The sequence below is a fragment of the Equus asinus genome, chromosome 21 (assembly GCF_041296235.1).
Source record: "Equus asinus isolate D_3611 breed Donkey chromosome 21, EquAss-T2T_v2, whole genome shotgun sequence".
Classification (NCBI taxonomy): domain Eukaryota; kingdom Metazoa; phylum Chordata; class Mammalia; order Perissodactyla; family Equidae; genus Equus; species Equus asinus.
Genome location: NC_091810.1, coordinates 55,875,525 through 55,898,264, shown reverse-complemented (window position 1 = coordinate 55,898,264; position 22,740 = coordinate 55,875,525). Strand labels below are relative to the sequence as shown.

The 22,740-nt window shown below is 38.4% G+C and overlaps 1 protein-coding gene across 9 annotated transcripts in view; it reads right to left on the bottom strand.

Annotated features, from left to right (window-relative positions):
* ULK4 (unc-51 like kinase 4) overlaps nt 1-22,740 on the bottom strand; it is a 499,972-nt gene that overhangs the window by 314,555 nt on the left and 162,677 nt on the right. For all 9 annotated transcript variants that reach the window (XR_011496460.1, XR_011496461.1, XM_044754392.2 and 6 more), the window contains 2 exons: nt 17,609-17,660; nt 17,412-17,506 (listed from right to left, as the gene is read on the bottom strand). Coding sequence is in view for 7 of the 9 variants with exons in the window: in XM_044754392.2 (XP_044610327.2) it covers nt 17,412-17,506; nt 17,609-17,660 (147 nt within the window). In the remaining 2 variants the exon portion in view is untranslated. The remainder of the gene's footprint in view (nt 1-17,411; nt 17,507-17,608; nt 17,661-22,740) is intronic.

Below are 22,740 nucleotides of genomic sequence, written 5' to 3'. Positions count from 1 at the left end.
ATAAGCTGGCGTTCATTACTCAGGTTTAAGCTGAACAACGATCAAAATGTTGGGGGGAAAAGACATATAATCCTCACGTTTTATCAAATACATCAAACAGCTATGATAACTTAATCTTGATTATACTTAGAAATAGATTCAAAAGATGTATATCCACTATGCAAACTACCTCTGTGACTTCCTAGTTATATTACACAGAGCATAATCAAATACAGTTTGAAACCTACTCCAAAATAAGTTTTTTCCCTCAAATAAAAGTAGACAATGAAGTAAGGACAAATCACTTCCACAGTCTAATTCTGAAACCCTCTATCTCATTTGATGAACTACTTTGGCAACAATAAACACAATTTCTGTTGTTCACAATGGAATTTATTCCTAATCCTGAAACGCGTGCTTGTTCTCTCTACACTGACAAAAGGGCAGGAGAAACTGTTCACAGCCCAATAATGCCATCTTGCTGTCCAAATCAATGAAATGATATCCTGTACAGGTAAAGATCTCCACACACAGGTAGTAGCCCATCTGTGTTAACCCATTCTATCTCCACTTCATGGAATGAGTTTATAGACAATATTACATCTAGATATTCATACAAGACTCTGAAGAACCAGGGATGTTTTGTTTACCTTCTTCCTCTAAGTGATGTCACATCACTCAAAGTTCCAGATATCATGTTCCACTGAGGAATTGTGAGAACTCTAAACTCCCAGTTATGTCAAAAGCAAAAACTATGCAAAGAAAAGAAATTATCCCACTATCAACACCTATCATCATGATCAACACCTATCTTAAAATTTTAAGAGTGTATATTGAGAGAGGAGTGTGGCTGACATAAATAATCTACGTGTCCAACTCAAGAATTTCGAAAAATAACAATTAAGCATGGTCAAGAAAGCAAGATTGTCAGACAGAAGACAAACACACAAAAATCAATAGTATTCCTATATACTTACAACAACCAATTAAATAACATAATTGGAAAAAGAAACTATTTGCAACAGCAATAAAATTCTAAAGTATCTATGATATCATGACTTTTACAGAAAAAAATATATAAAATATTTATAGGTATGATAGCCATTGAGGGACTTCTGAAAAAAGCTTGGAAGTTGTCCCGACTTTTCTTACAACAAGAAAAAAGGTAAAGAAACTAAAAATCAAAAACTCTTTTCAGATATATCAGAGAACCAAAGTCACAGAGCAAATTGCTCTCCCAAAAACTGAAGAGATAGGTGAATACAGAGAACCACAGCTTAGCAGGAGCAGAAACCAGCAACTGGCACAAAAACTTAAAGGAGAGTTGAGTAATTGCTGGAGCCTGAGCTTGAGAGAGAAAAACTCCTGGAGGCCCAGCCTTAGGGGAGCCCCCACACTCCCAGGAGTTTTCTCTCCCAGAGCCCCACCAGGTTCTCTGGGTGAAGATCAGAGAAAAATCCCCTCATGCTTCTGGCTGAGGGAGTGGAAAATTAATCACTTTGAAATATGCTCAGAGCATTCTTTCCTCCCTGACAAGAGCTTGGACTCATGGAACATGATTTTACCAGAACCTAACAGACCTGGGAAAGAGAAATACCCAACTCCAGCCCCTCTGAGCCTTCCTGTCTCACCCATGGGGGGAAAGCTGAGAAGGACTTGTGAAAGTCACAGTCCAGGTGCACAGGCTCATGAAAAGAATGAGACCTAATTGTAAGACCATGCAATGCTTTCCCTCCTCACCACAACATCAACAGGGGTCTGGTATAACAACACAGGATTACAACCAAGAAAGCTGCCAAGACACAGACTTTATTTAAGGAGGAGTTATCAGGGAAACCCAAAGACATAAGGAGAGACAAAAACAAGGACAATAGAGGGAATTTTAGCCTCTGAAACATACAACTACAGCAAACAGTAAACACAGCCTGGCTCCTAGCCATATAAACAAAAAACCTCACACTAAAGCCTCATTTATCTCAGTTCATGTTACCTGACACATCATGTTGGAGTGAAATATTTAAAGTACTGAGAGAAGAAGAACCACCAACCTAGAATTCTGCACATAGTGAAATTATCCCTCAAAAGTAAAGGAGAAATACTTTCTCACCCAAACAAAAATTAAAGAATTTTCTTGCCAGTAGACCTGTCACTGACTAATTGCCCCAAAGAACTCAAGGGTGGGTTCAGACGCATTTCACTGTTTAAGAGATGCAATCACCAACTACCCTGAACCAGACCAAGCCCCACCACAAGAGCCAGGCCTATGACCTTTGTCTCATTTTTAATGATAAGATCTCCTCTCCAGGAGGAGCTTAGGCCTTATTACCATAACCTGCAGTGTATGTGGAAGCATGCTTTCCAACTGACTCTGTGCAGGCAAATACACACCTACCCCTTTTGAATATTCATTCCCATCTGAAATAAAAGGACCCTGCTTGCCTTTGTTTGGGGACACTATGACTTTGGAAATTGTTCCGTGTGGCCTCCTAATTGCTGCAAATAAATTCTACTTCGTGTGACAACTACTTCTGGTTAAGAGTCTGATTTTAACTCTGCCAGGAGGCAAACCCACTTTTGGTTCAGTAACAGACCTGCCTTGCAAGAAATGTTAAAAGAAATTCTTCAGGTAGAAGGAAAATGCTACAGGTCAGAAACTTGGAGACCATTTATAAACATGTATACACGCAAATACAAAATAACAGTACATAAATTGGGATGTGTAGAGGAGCCGGGGTTCTTGGAAGAAGGGAAGGTATGTTTTGTTGTCATTGTAGTTGCCCTAGAAATAAACAGCGGCTAAGAGTTAGATTTAAAGGCCTAAAAATCCATATGATGACTTGGGCCTCTTTTTAATTTTTGAGATATTTACTTTGCTTTGAATTTAATTTGAAAACATCTAGATGAAAATTAAAACAATCATCTAGACATATAATGGAAAGATTCCAGTCAGAGATGAGAAAGCAACTCTAAATTGAGAGAGAAGATTGGCTCAAGATGACAGATGGAGCCAAAGTTCTAGCCTCAGTCTCTAGTCCCAAATCCCAGGAGGCCACACACACACACATTCACACCCTCACTCACTCGCTCATGGGCTCGCTTACAGAGGTGGACTGCTGTAAAACAAAAGAGCATAGCTCCAAGGGGGCCCCCAAAGTGACACAGCAGAGCGTGGGAGGAAGGAGGGGTCGGGAGTTGGGAGATACGCAGAAAAGGGCTCTTGGAAACACCAGAGTCACTATTACTTGGGCCCAGCAGCAGGGGAAATGTGTTCTTTTCAAAAAATATTTTGATAACTGTATTTCGATATGAAGGTTTTCCTATATAAGCATATGCTTTTTATTTATTTTGCTTTACGCATTTAAAAACATCATCATGAGTCCACAGACCTCACTAGACTGCCAAAGGCTTCCAAAGTACAAAACCTCACTGAAATAAACACAGGGACAAATCAGAGTCCAATGCCAATATCACCACTCCACTAGGCTCACTGGATTTTTGTACCCTTCCCTTACAAGGGTGGGCCACCTGTACAGGATTTCTAGGTAATCCACATATCTTTTAAAAAGGACCAATTTCACCAAAGGAAAAAATCTTTCTAACAAAAGGGTCATCAAGATAAAGACACCTCCAAAGTGTGAACTTCTGACTCGAGTCCTTCAAATGCTAATCAACCACCCCTGGAGGGTATATTCCTGACACTGTACTTTACAAATAAACTAACGTCTCCTAGAGCAGCAACTAAAACCAACACACGCATACAATTCCCACCTCCATGATTAAGTGTTATCAAGTAAACTACTCTAAATATCTCAAACAACACTGGGAGAAATATTAAAATGACTTACGAAATCATTTCACCTTCTCTCCCTTTGCATACATGATTCTTTCTGCCCATAATACCCACTCTCCACCCAGGAGTTAAGTCTCACTTGCCTTCAAGTTTTAGCTCAAGAATTGCCTCCGCTAAAACTCATCTCCAGACCATGCTAGATGGAGCAGGGCCCTTAGCATACCCCATGCATAGCCTGAGTACAGCACTCTTCAAACTATGGTTCAGTCTTGCTTTTCATGTTGTTTCTCTTCCTCCTACCCCATACTGAACCTATTCAGAGCAGGGCCTGACTCTAGCTCATTAGTGTATTCTCGGTGCTTTGTTTAAAGAGGTGGTTTACACAAGGCACTTATTGTGAATATATGAGTGATGAATACTGAGTAAACCAAATACTTCAAAGTTTTCTTGAGGCCACTTTTTTACATCACTGCTATAACTCTATTCATACTAACTTACCCTATTAATATGAATAAGATATAAAAAAAAAAGTTTTGAAAACTAAAAAATTTATTCTACCAACCTCTTCAAAACAAAATCAAATTTGCTTTTGTACCTAGTTAACTGAGGTCACCCCAAACTCTGAGGTTTAAGTAAAACCCTCAGCATAGCATGATTATAAGAAATCTAGTGTTCTCTCCAAGATTTCTGGGAATGCACAAGGCCTTATTTACTTTCCCATGGTTCACTGCCAACTCTGAATTTTTCCTCACTTACTCTAGTATTTTATTTGCTCTTCACCTTCCCCTGCTGTTTACTTCTGAGAGACTGAACACACAAATGAACAGTGGTCAAACTATATATGACAACAGAACTCTGACCCACCACCTCTGCAGGAAGCAGTCAGGGAAGCCAAAGCACAGTGTCTGCAGCCATCCACGTAGAGCAGCTAGGACATGGTCGATGTCTGCCAGCTTCACCATTTTTTGTACCCTGCCCCCTCCAATTCAAGACCAACCAGAGAAAGCCAAATATGCTCCCCTCAACCAATCACATAGGCTGCCCTGCGTGTAGTTAGCCCGCCCCCAGCACCCCCTCTGCCCCCTGCCATGCCCACAACCTCCAACCAGGGCATCCCTAAAGCCTTCCCTTTTTCCCACCCTAATGTTTTTATACTCTTTTGCCTGCCTTTGTGTCTCTGCCAAATGCAAGTGATGGTGCTGCAGCAAGCTCTGAATAAACAGCCTCTGTTTGTTCTCACTTAGGTGGGTGGTCTTCACCAATTTCCACCTTTCTCACTGTACCAGACCAACATGGACACAGAATACAGTCCCCTTTTAAGGACTGACGTGAAAAGTCTCACAAGTTCTTGGTCTGATTACCAGACTTTACTGAGGCTTTGGACTGATGCAGATTTTCTAACAGCAACAAACAATTTAAAATTCAGTATTAAACATCCTGTTTTTAATTGTCTTTTAATCATCTGCAACTTTGACTTTTTTCACTAACCTTCTTCCTCCATGAGCTCTGGGCTCCTGTGCTGCTGCCAGACTTTTTGTCCTGTAGGCCTGCTCTTTGTTCCTGCCTTTCCTCTCTTATCTCCCTCATCACCCAATGCCAGCTCCTTTCTTTTGCAGACACATTTTAGCTACTCTGCCACCCCCAACCCCTCTGTCCATCCAGGCCTGTAGGCCACTCCTAGATCCCTACCTACAAAATAAATGGAAGCCCAGTACAGACCCATCTATGACCTGATGGTTATAAAAAGGCCAGGAAGAGGTTTCAAGGTGACAGCTTTTCTCTGTCTTCCACCAGACCATATTCCCAGCAAAGGAGCACCTACATGCAAAAAGAGGTCCCCCTTGACATAATCCGAGACCTCCACCTCCACCTCCACCCTGAGATGGGGGAGTCTCTCTTCCAAATATACTTTTAAATAGTATTCATTTTTTATTTTCTTCCTTTAACACTCATTGATTTTTATCTAAAATTGTGGCTAAGTTCCCTTAGGATCTAAGGAATTTTTTTTTCAAAGATTGGCACCTGAGCTAACAACTGTTGCCAATCTTTTTTTTTTTTTTCCTTCTGCTTTATCTCCCCAAATCACCCCGGTACATAGTTGTATCTTAGCTGCAGGTCCTTCTAGTTGTGGCATGTGGAATGCTGCCTCAACGTGGCCTGACGAGAGGTGCCATGTCCGCACCCAGGATGCAAACCGGCGAAACCCCGGGCTGCCACAGTAGAGCATGCGAACTTAACCACTCAGCCACGGAGCTGGCCCCCAAAGGGCCTGAGGAATTTCAACCCCTATCCATACCAACACAAAGAATGAATTAATACTGCACTTACTGATTAATCATGTTGCAGAATATTTCTTGACTTAAAAATAATATTTGGGGAGTGTAGTCTGACTCACGATGAACCTCAATCCACAATTTTGCGAAGTCACATTAAAATAATATGCTTTAATGACAATCAATACCAAATATCAACAATGTAGCATGACAATAAAGAAGAAGGGAAAAAGGACAAAAACCTCAACACCCTCTTTACCAAATCACTCCCAAGTCACAGTGAGGAAACCATGATGACAAAAATCTGACACAGTGTATGACAGAGAAAATGTTCTAAACCTTTCAATTGGCATGGCTTTGCTCATTGGAACCAGGTCTCCTTGTTAAAAAGAAGAGACTGAATCATCTAAGACAGGAGACAGTGAGTACCCTTCTGCTGTTGTGGAGTTAGCTGTTTTGTTCATCAGTGCTTACCCCTTCTAGAATCTTCCACAGAATTTATAAACAGCATAAACACCATTAAAATAAATACCATTGCAACTTTAATCAAGCTCCCCTGCACTAATGACTTCTATCATAAAATTCCATCATTCATTATTTAGTTTAGTTGGAGAGATAATACACCTACATAGAGCAATCTAAGAAATTTTAATATTTAATGCTAGTATTATTGCTTTCTTAAAGAGAGACATTCAGCTGTGCTAAAGGTCATTTAAGGACATGTCCTAAAAACAGAGACATAGTAAACCCTTTTTGAAAATGCAGATTCCCAAGTCTAGGGGCTTTTTATTTCTTTGCAAAAACTAGGACCCCATTTAAAAAAAAGTGTGTGCGTATGCATATTAGTTACTGCCAATGATCCTTGATGGTACATCCTAAAAGAAATGAATGTCTGCGACATAGGGATACTGAAGACAGTTCCGGGACATTTAAGCTAAACAATCACAAATGCATTGAAATATGTAAATAATGCTTGCTTTGCTCAACCTCACTTCATTTGTTCTTAAACAAACCCACTGATGCCCGACATGATGCTTCGTTTATGATTCAACAAACTTCTCTTTCATTTTAGGGAATGCTGAACATGAGATACTGAAGTTTAGCAGTTTTAAACTATAAGTAACTGTGAAACCATATTCAAATTTTCTTCTTTTCACAAAGGAAAAAGCAACAATCTACTATGGAAAAGAATATTGCTAAAATTTAATCATTTAAGATGAAAGTATGTTTTATACTCATTTTTTTCAATTTTACTGATGGAAGTAAATCGTTAAAAAGCTGAAGTTTTACTATTCTAAGCACTCAACTAAAATTCTTATTCTACATTTGAAGATTAATCACCACTTTGTTCGTTTCAATAGACCTTAAAAAATCTAGTGTACCTGACAGCACAACAATTACCATGTTCACACCAAGTGCCAGGCCCCTTTTCTCCACACAGGTAACGTCAGACATCGAGAATAAACGTGCCTAGGGAATGAGTTCTACCTCCGCTAATGGCAGAGTGGGTCATTCAGAACACCCCTTCTGAGAACAACAACTAAGAAAACTAGACACAACATTGATTAAATCTTCTTCACAATATTAAATGCCTAAAAAGATGTTAAGGAATTTCCAAGGCCACATCAGGTTGGCAAAATTTCAAAATTTTGTGGACAAACAGACACTCTCATATACTGCTGGTGGGAAGGCAAAATGGTAGACCCCCATGTAAAGGGGTCTGGCAGGATCTAACAAAACTACATATGCATTTACCCTTGATCCCACAATCATCCTGCTAGGAATTTGCCATGAAGAGGCACCTCCAACAACAGTTAATTGCATATGCACAAGGTTATCTATTGTTTGCAATTGCAAAATATTAGAAACTACCTAAATGTCTAAACATAGGAGATTGACAGACTACCCTATGGTATACATACACACTGGAGTACTATACTGCTAATAAAGATTGAGGAAGATCTCTAAGAACTGATACTGAGTAACGTCCAAGATTCATTATTAAATGAAAAAGCAAAGTGAAAAGAGCAAATATAGTATGTTACCTTTTGCATAAGAAAGGGAAATAAGAAAACGTATATTCTCTTCAGAAAAAGAAACATTAAAAGGATAAAGCAGAAAACAATGAAGCTGGTTACCCATAAGAGCAGGGAGGGTACGATGGAGTAGTGATGGAGTAGAAGGGACATATATCCAGGGGAGCGAGCGACTCTGCTCTGAATACACCTTTTTCTATAGTTTTGAGTTTGGGAAGCACGTTAATGTTTTACATATTCAAAAAGTGAAAATCAAAAAGGATAGGAAGGGGAAAAAGAAAACTTAAAATTGAAAGCAATCTGAAGCAAATCAACTGTATTTCAAATAACTATTACAACCACACTAAAAGGGGAGGGGGGGACTAATCCATGTACCTCACGAACACAGTGCTGACAGTACCTCCTCAGTCTTGCTTGGGGGACATCTGGGAGGTGGAGCAGAGGGGGGAATTCTGTAAACAAATGCTGATTTCATTAGGTTTGTTTTTGTAGTGGTTTGGGTGAAATAATTCTGCAACAATTTCAGATGTATTATAGGATTAAGCAAATGAGAAAATGTGCTGATGTTGGAAGCCAGAATTTTTACAAAGGAAGAAGGGACATACAAATATGGAATAGGGGAAAGCAAGAAAGAACTATGCGGGATAGTTTGGATTTGAAGATATTAGTGTGAACTCGTGATTTCAAAATATGTATTTGCATGTACACACATGTATGTGCAAGTACATATGAGTGTATCATATGTGTACATACATGTGCATACTTCCTAGCTCTATTTCTTGGAAGAGCCTAGAACCTAAGACAACCCAGGAGAGAAGAGCACTCTTAGTGCCTGATCTTGGTCTCTAGAGCCATTTCCCACAAAAGGACACTGGGGCACCTCAGAGAAGTGACGGATTCGAGGGCTGGGAAGGGAGGTTACAAACCGAGGCAAGAATATCTTATGTCAGAAAGTGAATAAGTACTAAAAAATGATAGGATATGTCACAAGGACACAGAAGCCAAGGCGAAAGAGTTTATGCTAGCCAAATCTGGTATAATTTGTGCACCAAAATAATTACAGCAATAAAGCCGTTGACAAAAATAGGAATCTGTGGTAGAGACAATGATGGCACAAACATCAAGATGCCCACATCCTGATCCCTGGAACTCACTGATTTGTTCCCTTACATGGCAAAAGGGACTTTGCAGATGTGATTAAGTTAAGGATCTTGAGAGGAGGTGTTTATCCTGGATTGTACAGGGGGCCCAATGTAACAAGGCTCCTTATAGGAGGGAGACAGGAGGGTCAGAGTCAGGGAAGGAGATGTGACAACAAAAGCAGAGGTCAGAGAAAGAGAGAGTGAAGATGCTACATTGCTGGCTTTGAAGATGGAACGGGAGACCATGAGCTAAGGAATGCAGGCAGCCCCAAGAAGCTGGAAAAGGCAAGGAAACAGATCCTTCCCTTAAAGTCTCCAAAAGGAACACAGGTATACTGACATCTTGATTTTAGCCTCAGAGATCCATTTTGTACTTCTAACCTCCAGAACCATAAGATAATAAATTTGTGTTGTTTTAAGTGACTAAATTTGTGATGATTTGTTACAGCAGCTAAAGGAAACTAATACAGAATATAAGTCCATACCAATGATTGACAGATAGATATGCTAAGTCATTCATTAACTTCATACAAAAAAAGAAAGGCTTGGGGGCTGGCCCCGTGGCCGAGTGGTTAAGTTCGCGCGCTCCGCTGCAGGCGGCCCAGTGTTTCGTTGGTTCGAATCCTGGGCGCGGACATGGCACTGCTCATCAAACCACGCTGAGGCAGCGTCCCACATGCCACAGCTAGGAGAACTCACAACGAAGAATATACAACTATGTACTGGGGGCTTTGGGGAGAAAAAGGAAAAAAATAAAATCTTTAAAAAAAAAGAAAGGCTTACATCTACCAAGTTCTAAATATTTTTTCTTATTATGAAAAAATATTTTCATATTTTACATAAACTTTTTAATTCAATACAACATACATACACAAAGGCATACCAATCCTAAGTATAACTTTCACAATATGAACACATTCATGTAACTAGCATCCAGATCAAAAGAAAATACATTACTAGCACATTGCAAAGCCCCCTTGTAGCCCCTTTCAGTCACTACCTGCCCCAAGGGTAACCACTATCCTGACTTGTAAGAGATTAGTTTTGTCTGTTTTTAAACTTTATGCAAATAGATCATGATATTTTATATTTGCTACCTTTTGTCTCAGTATTAACTTTGTGAGATTTATCTATTTACCCACACATGTTAAGTATAACTATAGCTCATTCGTTTTCTTTGCTGTATAGTATTCCATTGAATGATTAAGCCATACTTTATTTATCCATTTGACGGATGATGGGCATTTGGATAGTTTCCAGCTTGGGGCTATAAGCATCCTTATATACGTATTTTGCTGAACATATGTTCACATTTCTATTGAATGTATATTTAGAGACGAAACTGCTGAGACATGGTACATACACATGTTCAGCTTCAGCAGCTACTGCCAAACAATTTTCCAAAGTACTTGTAACAATTTACATTCCTACTAGGAGTTTCTGAGAGTTCTATTTGCTCTAATCCTCACCAACTCTTAGTACCAACCCAAAAATCTGGTTTAATTAAAGTTAAATTACTCAATATTTATTAGCTTCCAGCCTTTAGTTTAAAAAGTTACAAAGGACAGGTTTTTCATTAAAAATAGTATTATGGCTTAGTTTATTTTTCAAGTTACAGAATAGAAATATATTTTAGGCAAATTATGTATATTATTGCCAGAAATTTCTAATAAAGAAGACACTTTTATTTTTTCTTTTGCTATTAATAACATTTTTTTTTTTTTTGAAATTGATTGGGAACAAATGTTCTCTATAAACCAAATCATTGTGATATTTCTGAGTGCTCTGTAGGCCACACTGATGATTTCCAACTCTCAGGCTCCAAATGGTCAAAACTCTCAGAAAAATCTGAGGTAAGCACTTGCATTCAGCAAGAATTAAATGCATTTAGCTGCCAGCCTGGCGGTGTAGGAGTTAAGTTCACGCACTCCACTTCGGCAGCCTGGGGTTCACAGGTTTGGATCCGGGCGTGGACCTGGCACTGCTCATCAAGCCACACTTGGTGGCATCTCACATAAAAAAGAGAGGAAGATTGGCACAGATGTTAGCTCAGCAACAATCTTCCTCAAGAAAAAAAGAGGAGGATTGGCAACAGATAGGAGCTCAGGGCCAATTTTCTTCACAAAAAAAGGAAGAAGAATTAAATGCATTTAGCTACTTCTATATAATAAAGTATTGATGAGTAGCCTTGAACATAGGTTGTGCTAACATTTCAAACAACGTTACGCTCCTTGGGGTGCTGGATCTTCAATTTCATGTATTCCAGTCACGCTTAAGAAGAGGTAATTAGAGGATTTCCCATGAGTTACAGAATCAAAACATATTTTTTATAAAGCCCATAAGCTGCAGCGATACCTCTTCCATCACACAGTCTGCAGTGTCAACGATTAGTGTGCCAGCACTTCATGATTAGAAAACAAACTAATTAGCTGTAGATTTAAATGTAAGTGTAGATATTTCTAAATATTGAATCTTAAATTAGCCATGGGGCTATTATTCATTAGGGAAAAGAATCAATAAGCAACACTCAAGCAAGTAACATCTCAGTGGAAGACTGAGAAATCACTGCGAAGAAAGTGACCATAACAAACAGGGTTTGTGGTAATGGTGGGTATGGTTGTCTGGATTAACTCTCTCACTGAAAACAATGAAAAATGCCACATAAAATATGAAAAGCCAAAACCTTAAAAATATTTAAGATGTAAAAAGACAGTGGGGGAACTTTCAGACCAATGTCTGAATGAAAGCCTTAACTAGAGAGTTGAGTAGAACATATGAGCATGGAACTGAGTGTGCCCTGGATTTATTTACTGATAATACAAACACAAGGCTCCACTGGGAGCCTCTGGGGCCAAAAAACAGAGGTCTGAGTCAAGGTCTTCCCAGCATATGGAGTCTGTAAGTCTCCCACACTGGGCTGAGCACTGAGGAGTGGGTCTACCCTCTCAGAGCAAGAGAAAACCAGATCTAACCACCAACCCCTCCACATGCATCTATACTCCTGGGAACTGCTGAGAAGGCTGCCCTGGGAAGTTCTGATCACAGACCTGTAGCCTCAGGGATTCGCATGCTGCATACAAATGACCTTGGTCTGAGGTAGCCCTGACTGGCAGGGCCCCAAAACAAGCAAGAAGCCTCTTGGAAGAGGAAACAGCCACACTAGGCTTCAGGGATGCCCAAAAACAGATTTCAAGGACAACAACCAACAAGCGTAAATGTTAATAAGGTCTCCAAGAAAACAAGATGAACAAGATATAACAGACACCAAATCACATCACATCACAGTCTTCTGATTTTGGAGTTATCAGACATAGCATAAAACAACCACATCCAACAAATGTTAATAAATACATCACAAACTGGAAAATATCTATAGGGAACAGAAAATTATAAAAACCAATACAGTAGATTCAAAAAAACAGACAAGCAGAATTTCTAATGATAAAAGACATTCAACATATAAAAAATGACCAAAATTAAAAACTCAATGGCTATATTTGGCACTAGACTGGATATAGAAGAGAAATAGACAAAACAATTATCCAGAATATAACACTAAGAATGAAAAAAATGGAATATATAGAAAATCGGTAAGAAGTATAGAAAATACAGTGAGAAAGTTTAATGTACATGTGATCCAAGTTGCTGAAGGGGAGAGAGCAAAGGAAAGAGAGAACAAGCAGAGACGATGGCTGAGAATTTCCCAGAAATTATGAAAAAGGACAATCCAGAGATTGAAGATGCACAGAGAATCCTAAGCTGAAAAACTAAAAAGAAGTTCACATTTAGTTACAACAGAGTGAGTCTACAGAAAACCACAGATCCTCCCCTGCCCCCAAAAAAAAGTCTCAAAAGGGGACCAGGGGCAAAGAGACAGATTATCTTGAAAGGAAAAACAGACTATCAGCTAACAACTCTATAGCACAACTCAGAACATAAGATCATGAAACAGTATCTTCACAGTACTAAACAATAACAAAAGTAACTGCCAACCTCGAGTTTAATACTCAGCAAAAATCTCCCTCAAGAAACAATGACTTTAATCAGACAAAGAGTTTGCCACCTGCACACCCAAGCTAGGGAAAACTGTGAAGTTTGTACTTTGGTCAGAAGTAAGTGAAGCCAGATGGAAGAAGTGAGAACTAATAAAGAAAGAAAAACAAAACAAGAAGTAAGTGGGGAAACATAATGAACATTATAGTAATAATAATAATGAGTATTATTTTATTATTTAATAATAAGAGAGTTAAAAAAATAAGACAAAGTTCAAAATATCAGACAAAAACAACATATATCATGACAAGACTAAATGGAGTTAAGTAGGGTAAGATCTGTATTTTACTTAAGGAAAAGATAGTTTCTTTTTAAGTTCAGCTTTTAATAAGTAATTAAGTAAATTTAGGGTAAGCAGTAAAAGAATAGAGAGAGAGAGTATCTAAATACCCACCTGACACAGAGAAAAAAATTAACAAAAAAGAGTTAGTTGATAGAAAAAAAAGATAAAGTGGAAGAGGGAAGCAAAATACATATAACAAATAAAGTTTGAAAGAACATGGTAGAATAGATCCAAATACAGTAACAATTACAGTAAATGTAAGTGGAATACATTCTCCAGTGAAAAGTTAAATATTGGTCAAATTAGATTTTTTTTAAATACTATATGATATTTACATGACACAGATCTAAAATATAAGGATTGAGAGCTGTTGGAAGGAAAAGAATGAAAGAAGATACATCGGGCAAATATTAAGCAAAAGAAAGCATGTGTGATTATATTAAAATGGGACAAAAAAGACCTTAAGGCAAAAAGCATTACTAGAAATAAAAGTCATTTCACAACTATAAAAATGGTCAATTTTGTAAAATGACATAATAATTTTTAATTTGCATGCAGCTAATAACATGGCCTCAAATATATAAAACAGAAACTGACAGAACTATACGAGAAAAATAAATTCCTAATAGCCTCAAGGGAGATTTAGTTGTCCCTTGGTATCCACGGGGGACTGTTCCAGGAACACCCTCACACACACACGTAAATACCAAAATCCACAGATGCTCAAGTCCCTTATATAAAATAGCATAGTATTTGCATATAACTTACACACATCCTCCTATATACTTTAAATCATCTCGATTACTTATAATAACTAATACAATGTAAATGTTATGTAAATTGTTATACTGTATTGTTTATGGAATAATAACAAGAAAAAAGTCTGTACATGTTCAGTACACATGCAATCATTGCAGGCCTTTTGATCAGTGATTGGTTGAATTTGTGGATGTGGAACCCGCAGATACGGAGGACTGGCTATACAAACACCTCTCACAGTAATTTATAGAAAAACCACACAAAAGTTAGCAAGGATATGCAAGATTTGAAGCAGATAACTAATAAATTTGACCTAATACACATACATTGAATACTGCATCTGAGAGCTGCAAAATACATATTCTTTTCAAATACATACAGAACATCTACAAAAAAAAATTTTATATGGGCTAATGAAGCAAGTCAATACATTTCAACAAACTGAAACTACATAGAGTATTTCTCTAACTTCAAAGCAATTAAGCTAGAAGTCAACTATAGAAAAATAACTAAGAAGTGTCCATGTGTTTGAAAATTTAAGTATATATCTTAATAACCCATGAATCAAAGCAAGTCTTTTAACTAAAAGATAATAAAAACGCTACATACCCAAACTTGTCGGATGCAGCTAAAGCAGTACTTAAAAGGAGATACAATCTTAAATGCATATATTAGAAAGGAAGAAATAAGGAAAATCAACGAACTAAATATTTATCACAAAAAGTTAGAAAAAAATGCAAAATAAATCCAAGAAAGAAGAAAGGAGATAAGGATTAGAAGAAATTAATGAAACAGAAAAGAAACATACCATAAAGGAGATCGGCAAAACTGAACACTGACTGGCTCTTTAATCAAGTTAGTAAAACTAACAAATCTCTGGTTAGATTGTTCAAGAAAATAAAAAGAAGGAACAACATAAACAGTAAAAATTTTAAAAGGATATATTATTAGATTATACAAACACTACGAAAAGATGGCAAGAAAATATTATGAACTTCTAAAACTAGATAAGAAAACCAAAATCATGGAAAGACCTGAAGAAGCACTGCCTAAAAGAGTATTCCCAAATGGCCAACCAACATTTGAAAAACTACTTGGCCTCATTAGTCATGTCGATCATACAATTTAAAACTACAGTGAAACATCACTATATACCGATTCATTAAAAGTGTGAAATAACTAGAGTTGGGAGGGTGAGGACATCAGATACCGCACTGCTGGGGTGAACACACACTGGTACTATCTCTTTGGAAAACGCTACGGCATTTTCTAGACAAAATGAGTTTGCATATATCCTATAACCACTAAGTCCATTCCAAAGCACGTACCCTAGAAATAATGCACGCTTATGTGGAGCCAAACACATAAATAAGAAGATCCAGGGGCCGGCCCGGTGGCACAGCGGTTAAGTGCACACGTTCCGCTTGGGCGGCCCGGGGTTCGCCGGTTCGGATCCCGGGTGCGGACACAGCACCGCTTGGCAAGCCATGCTGTGGCAGGCGTCCCACATAGAAAGTAGAGGAAGATGGGCATGGATGTTAGCTCAGGGCCAGTCTTCCTCAGCAAAAAGAGGAGGATTGGCAGCAGTTAGCTCAGGGCTGATCTTCATCAAGAAAAAAAAAAAGAATATCCATAGCACTATTGTTTATAAATGCCAAAAACTAGAAGCAACCTAATATGTATCAAGAATAAATAAGTAAATTGCAATATATTCACATACTCAGCTTTTTACAATGGGATACTATACACTGGTAAAAATTTAAACCATAAAGATACTTAACAACATGGATGTCTTACCAACACTGAGTAAAGAAAGCAAGTCACAAATGAATGCATGTCGTATCGCACAAAGTGCAAAAGCAGGCAAAACCAATCTACATTATTTAGTAATGCACACATAGGCCTACAAAGGAATGCACGAGAATGATTACTATGAAAGTCAGGATAGTGGTCCTCCCTCCAGGAGGGAAAGAGTTTGTGATCGAGGTGATTTGGGGGCTGCAGAAATGTTCTGTTTTTTTTTAACTGAAGGGTGATTTCTCAAGCTCTTGCTTTACTATTCGTTAAACCACACACATTTGAAAGCACTTTTCTGTATTACAATAAAACAAGAAGAGCAAAGAAAGAAAGAAAAGAAAACAACCATGAAGAGTTGGTAGAAATTTCCTACCCTCAAAAAATAATCATCCCCTCTCTCTTGAGACATGTGTCTTTAGAATCCTGAGCTGCCAGGTAGGCACTCAGGCCACCCTGAAGTCACCCTGCTGGAAACACCACACAAAGATGGAGAGAGATGCCAGAGGAATCCCAGCTGGAGGCAGACATGTGAGTGACTGAGACTTCAGATGATTGCATTCCGAGGCACCACAGACTGCAACCACCTGAAAGACCCCGAGTGAGAACTGCCTTGCTGAGCTCAGTCAACCTCTAGAACCATGAGAGAGAATACGAACATGACTGGTGTGGTTCTTGTCTCACCTGGCTCCTTTTCTTGAGAGCTTTCTGCTGATGAGAACACAGTCACAGAGCCTTTCCTCCCTCCTCTAAAGTCTCAGCTCATGTAAGGATCACTCCAAGGCAGAGGTTCTGAAATGGGGGCAATTTCGCTGCCCAGAAGACAGCTAGCAATGTGTAGAGACCTTTTTGGTTGTCACAAGGAAGTGGGGGAGGAGTGGGTGCTACCCACATCTACTGGGTAGAGGCCAAGGATGCTGCTAAACATCCTACAATGCCCAGGACAGCCCCCCAACAAGGAACAGTCCATCCCCAAATGCCTATAGTGCTGAGGTTGAGAAATGCTGCTCCAAGAGTTTGTGCTATTGTTTACAGCAAATAATCAGGCAAGAAGTAAGAAGGAGCAAGCTGAGGGGGAGGTGTGGACCAGAAAGGAAAGAGAATAACAAGCAAAGGAAAATCCCAAAAAGCCAACAAGGAAGGAAGGGATTTCTTATGTTCATCCAGTCAAGGGGGCAGCTTTTCTGAATGGTTATTTCATGTGAGGAACACATATGAGACAAGGATACATAAACTAAGTCTCTTTATATACAGAATTACCAAGTAAAGAGAAAGGAATCTTCAAAAGCTGCCAGAACTGACCGTAGAGCAATAGTCTTTCAATAAAATAGGATACTGGATTATTGCTTCAAAAGCTGACAACGTGATCTTGATAAATTCTTCCGATGCCATCAGTCCTAGGAATACAGTTAATTACTATAGGTGTTTATTTACATGTTCAAAATCACAATATCAAAGTACCTCAAACAAAGATGTAAAATGTCCCATGGTCTACTCACCTATGGCTCCATCTATGTTAGTTTCTCCTGAGTCTATCGATTTAATATGACTCTGTAAAAAATAAAAATGTTAATAAATGGAGATTTCAAAATAACTCTAAAATAAAATATACATAACATTTTGCCGAAAACTGCACCTATTATTCTTAATAAAATAACTCACAGAAGGCATTAAATACTATACACATATTACGAATACTATAACCATAGTTTTAAAATATGATCATAGAAATAGTATATGTATTATAAACTATAATCACTTTTAAATATACAAATCACTATCAATGAGACTGTTGGAATGAATTCAACAGCAATATAAGCACAGAAAGATCAACCTACAAAAGTGAGGATAATCCAATTGATATACAACCATTTCCAATATGCCACACTTCCTCACTATCTTGGAAGTTAGTGAGAACAGCACCTAATCAGGTGAAACAGTCCTCTCAAAGGAAGGTCAAGCCTTAGCCACTCTGAGTGCAAATTTCATCAAGATGTGGCAATGTAAGGCCTGTCTTCAAGTGTCACCACTGTTCTCAGCCCCTCCTATCTACTTCCTACCCCAACCCTAACTCCCTTGTCTGTGCCCCCACACACCATGCCCGTGCCTCCTTGCAGAATGACCCTCAACACGGTTTTAGAGGCAGGCCTGAGCAGCTCAGCTGTGAACTCCCTGGGTGAGCTTCCCAGTTCTGAGCCGAAAGCTCAAGCCAAAGGAGGTGCTCCATGAACACAATGTGAATGAAACAATCAGGGGCATGGCTATAACGGGCAAAGCACTCATTTTAGTGATGTATGGAGACACTGCAACTGAGTTCTGGCCCCTAGCTCACAAAATAATGTGTATATATTATTTTATATATGATATCAAATAGCAACTAAAACATAAGATGACCCTGGAATAAAAAAATAATTAAGCAAGTAACTAGCCTGGAGCAGAAAATGGGTCTACTATCGTCCAATGGTTTTCTCAAAATTTTTGGTAAATATAAAAGACCATATATAACATACACAAAAGAACATATGTTTAGATTTTATGTTATAAAGAATAAAGAAAACTCTTTAACCCACCATCCAAGTTAAGACCTAAGACATTCCCAATTCCTTACCTGAGCTTCCCCCATCCCACCTGCCTGTCATTGCTCCAGAGATAACAACAATCATGAATTTATCACGTCCTTGGCATTTTTAAATAGTTTTACCATATATACATGTGTCCCTAAATAGTATACTGTTTATTTGGGTATTTTTGAACTTTGCTGAAATGATATCAAATTGTATACAGTTCATACAAATGGGACAGTACATAGCCATTAAAATGTTGGGGGGAAAAGAATTTTAAAGATATGAGAAAATACTTATGATACAATGTTAAATGGAAAAAAGAATGCAAATCCATATATATATATATATATACAGCATAGTCTCAACCACATGTAGTGGTATAAGTCATATATATATGTTATACATACATAAACAGTTTTTCTACATACAAATGCATATATATGAATTGAAAACACTATAAGTAAACAACAATATGTTAACAATGGTTGTCTCTGAGAATAGTGGAGTTAGGGCAATTTTTTCTTCAAATCTCACTATAATTTCCTACAACTTCTTAAGTAAGCATGTATTTTATAATCTAAATAAATAAAGTCAAATTACCTTTAAAATAAGAGAAAATCTTAAAGACACATGCTCTTTGAAAATTGAATTGTAAAACAGGATACTTTGAATTCTTTTTTTCAGTCTATGACTAAACAAACAAAAAAGACTGAAAAAAGAAATAATGTAATAAATAATGAAAAGAGGCAATGTAAGCCTTTCATGACAATGTGGTTGAAATAATTTCACAAAATTCCCAAATGGGCATGTTAACTTTTGCTGCATAACTACAGATTTGATGTTGAATACAAAAATTCAGAGAAAGATGTCTTTTGACTTAAATAAATCTACTTAAATGTTGACGGATTACTAAGTAAAGAAAGAAGGCAGAGAATGTTATTTATACTACAGTCTTTCCCATAAATTTTTTAAAAGAATATATAGATAATACACAAATATAGATGTGAACAAAAATTTTCAAGGAAGAAATCACAGGAAGCCACTGCCAGAGGCTCCTGGTGGGAGAGATGCTGACACAGGAGGTGTGCCTTTACTTTTCATTGTCTGCCTTTCTGCACTGTTGGATTTTCTAATAACCATAGACATGCATTAAATATTTTTCCTTTTTAATGTAACAAAGGTTATCTAGATGGTGAAATTATGGACTTCTTTTAACTTATTTTCTTCCTTATACTTCCCCTGTTTAATATTAAAAAAAAAAACCTTACTGAATGTTTCATAGATTTACCAATTTTAATGTCTTTTGATATATTTCTTCATCTTCATTCTCAGTGTAATAAGAATTAATCAGGTGAGAGTGAGGACGGGGTAGGAGGCATTAGAGATTCCAGGAGAAAAGGGAATGTTTGAATAGTCATCTAGATGAGCGTGAAGGTATATAAATTAGGAAAATGAATGAGATGTACCAGTCTACAGAGAGGGCTCACTTGAGATAAGCAGTAATGAATTCAAAATGAGATCAGTTATTTTCGACCTGTTTTTCTCTAGCCACATTTAGCCACTCAAAGCAGGGGTAGGGTAAGTGGAGAACTGAACTGAACCAGGATTTGGGTTTTCCAGAGGAGGACAATGGAGGAAGAGACTACAAAGGGAGTTATGGGTGTATGTGAGGCAGTAATGGGGGCTGGACCAGGGGACTCTAAGCTGAATAAGGAGAAAAGCGAAGTTGTCAGGCCATGGGAAGATAGGATGGTGAGTGGAAAGAGATAAAACCAATTTAAATCTAAGAGGAATCAAAGAGCTGTTGGAGATGAGGAGCAAAGGAAACAAGCTGAAAATTAGGGGTGGTGGCCAGATAGCGTGACTCTGATAATAAGGTCAGGAGAGTAGGGAAAGAGACAAGCTCAAGTGGAGAGAGGTGGTCAAGGAGCTGAGAGGCTGAGGTGTTGGCAGGATCCTCCACAGGGATATCTGATTCTCCAGGAATGATGACAGGAGCAGCAGGGACCCAGTGACAGTGAGCCCAATGCTAAAAGATTTTGAGGAATGAGGGGCAATGACACAGAAACCTGTAGATGACCACAGCACAGGGGGTAATGAAAGCTAACTTCTGATGGTGCGAGCTTCAAAGGTGGGAGTTTTAGCAAGACAGCCAAAAGGATGGACCCCTCCCACAGCTAGGCTCCCTGGGTGGAGGAGTGTGGGGCAGAAAATGGCCCCATCTACGAGGAAAAAGGGAAAGCTGTGCCTGGAGGGCTGGCAAGTGCTCTTCAATATCATTCGGTACTTCAAAGAAGCCGAGAATCAGCACCTGTAGCAAATTGGCTAGATGAATTCATGATTCATAAAAGAAGGAAAAAAACTCATAATAAGACCATCTGTGTGGCAATGAGCAAGAATAGAGTATGATATCTTTAAAAATATAGAACTGCAGTCTCTCTGCTTTATTTACACAATTGAAATCAAAATCTATCAACAAACTAACATTCACTTAAAATAAAAATCTACAGAGGGCAGGAAGTTATATCTTTTCTTTGAATAATTATCTCAATGCCCACAATAAGTAAAGATTTATTAATGATGAAGATTATAAATCTATTCTTGTATGAAAATCTACTAGGATAATTTTATCATTTCTCTTATTTGAAAATTTGAGTCGTGATATCTTTTTGTAGAAAACTGTAACCGCCACACAACCACCGCACTTTTATAAACTAATGAGGCCAGAACTTAAGAACAAAAACAACAAAGTCTTCTTCTTCAGCTCATTAATCAAGAGCATTTGCAAAAGGACACCAAAAAGACAGTGAACATTAGGTTAATAAACATCATGAGTTCCCGAACATACTTCCTTAATGCCATTACTTCCTGTTTCCCAGCCCAGTTCAATGGAGGCCCAAAAGAACTATGGTATTCATCACAGAATTCCACCTCCCCCCCCCCGCCCCCCCCCCCGAGATGCTTTACTGCTAAAAGTACCCCTAGGTAACTTTCTTTATTACGGCATAAGGAAACACGTGTGGTGACACACTGCTTTTGCCAATAAGAACTGAAAACAGCAATTATCAGCTGTGTATCCCACTTTTGCCTGGACTCTTTGAAAGTTTAATAATGATTTTAAAGTGTCCTACTGAATTGTTTCCAAACACTAGCTCTCTAACGTATAAGAGGACCAAAACTTCATTTTACTCGGGAAAAAGTGTTTACAAAAAGTTAATTCCTATACTTATGCCTCTTTATATAGGAAGTATCCTGTATTTTCTTACCAAAAAAAAATAAAGATGCCTATAGATCAAACAGGCAAACCATGCCTGGTGCCAGTATGAAACCTGAAGCCAATAGGAAGCACAATTCCCACGCCCCCTCCAGCCTGCTCCTTCAGGACCCTTCTAATGTATAGGGATCACCCCAACCCTGACCCCTACTCCATACCCACCCGGGGCAGGCCAACAGCTCCAGGAGAGTTGCGTTAGTGGGAACCTCAGAAGTTCCTGGCAGCAGCTTACTGCTGCTGGATAGAGCTAATACAAGTGGACCAAGCTTGAATATCTCAAATTAAGACATTTTTAAAATATAAAAGGACAATAGGCCTGCCATAATAGAGACTATACTAGATACATTTTGAAAAATACTAAAAATAATATTTATCTCCAGATAGACCAATAAGGCCTCCAAAACACGGTGCTAAGAATATACATATGAATGGACTGTTTCCTCAAGCCACCAGGACAGAAGATGCACTGTGCTCCAGACAGTTTCACAAAGCCATTCTACAGAACATTCACAGCTGTGCAGCCCCCATCCCCTAAAAACAAACAAACAAACAAAACCTCTCAAACAAGTTCAGGAAAACTTTGCCTAAGCAAAATTAAAGAGAATTCTTTTAAAGCAGAAAACCCAAGAGGCTGTAACGTGCTGCTCTGCACTGTGAATTTCTAAGGAGCTGTAGGACATTGGACGAGTTGACTGTGCCTCGTAGCATCAGTAGGGCACTGTGACTTCAAGAAAATTTGTGGCATCTTCTGGATTATGAATCAACTCATAGAAGTAACATCCAACTCTCGACA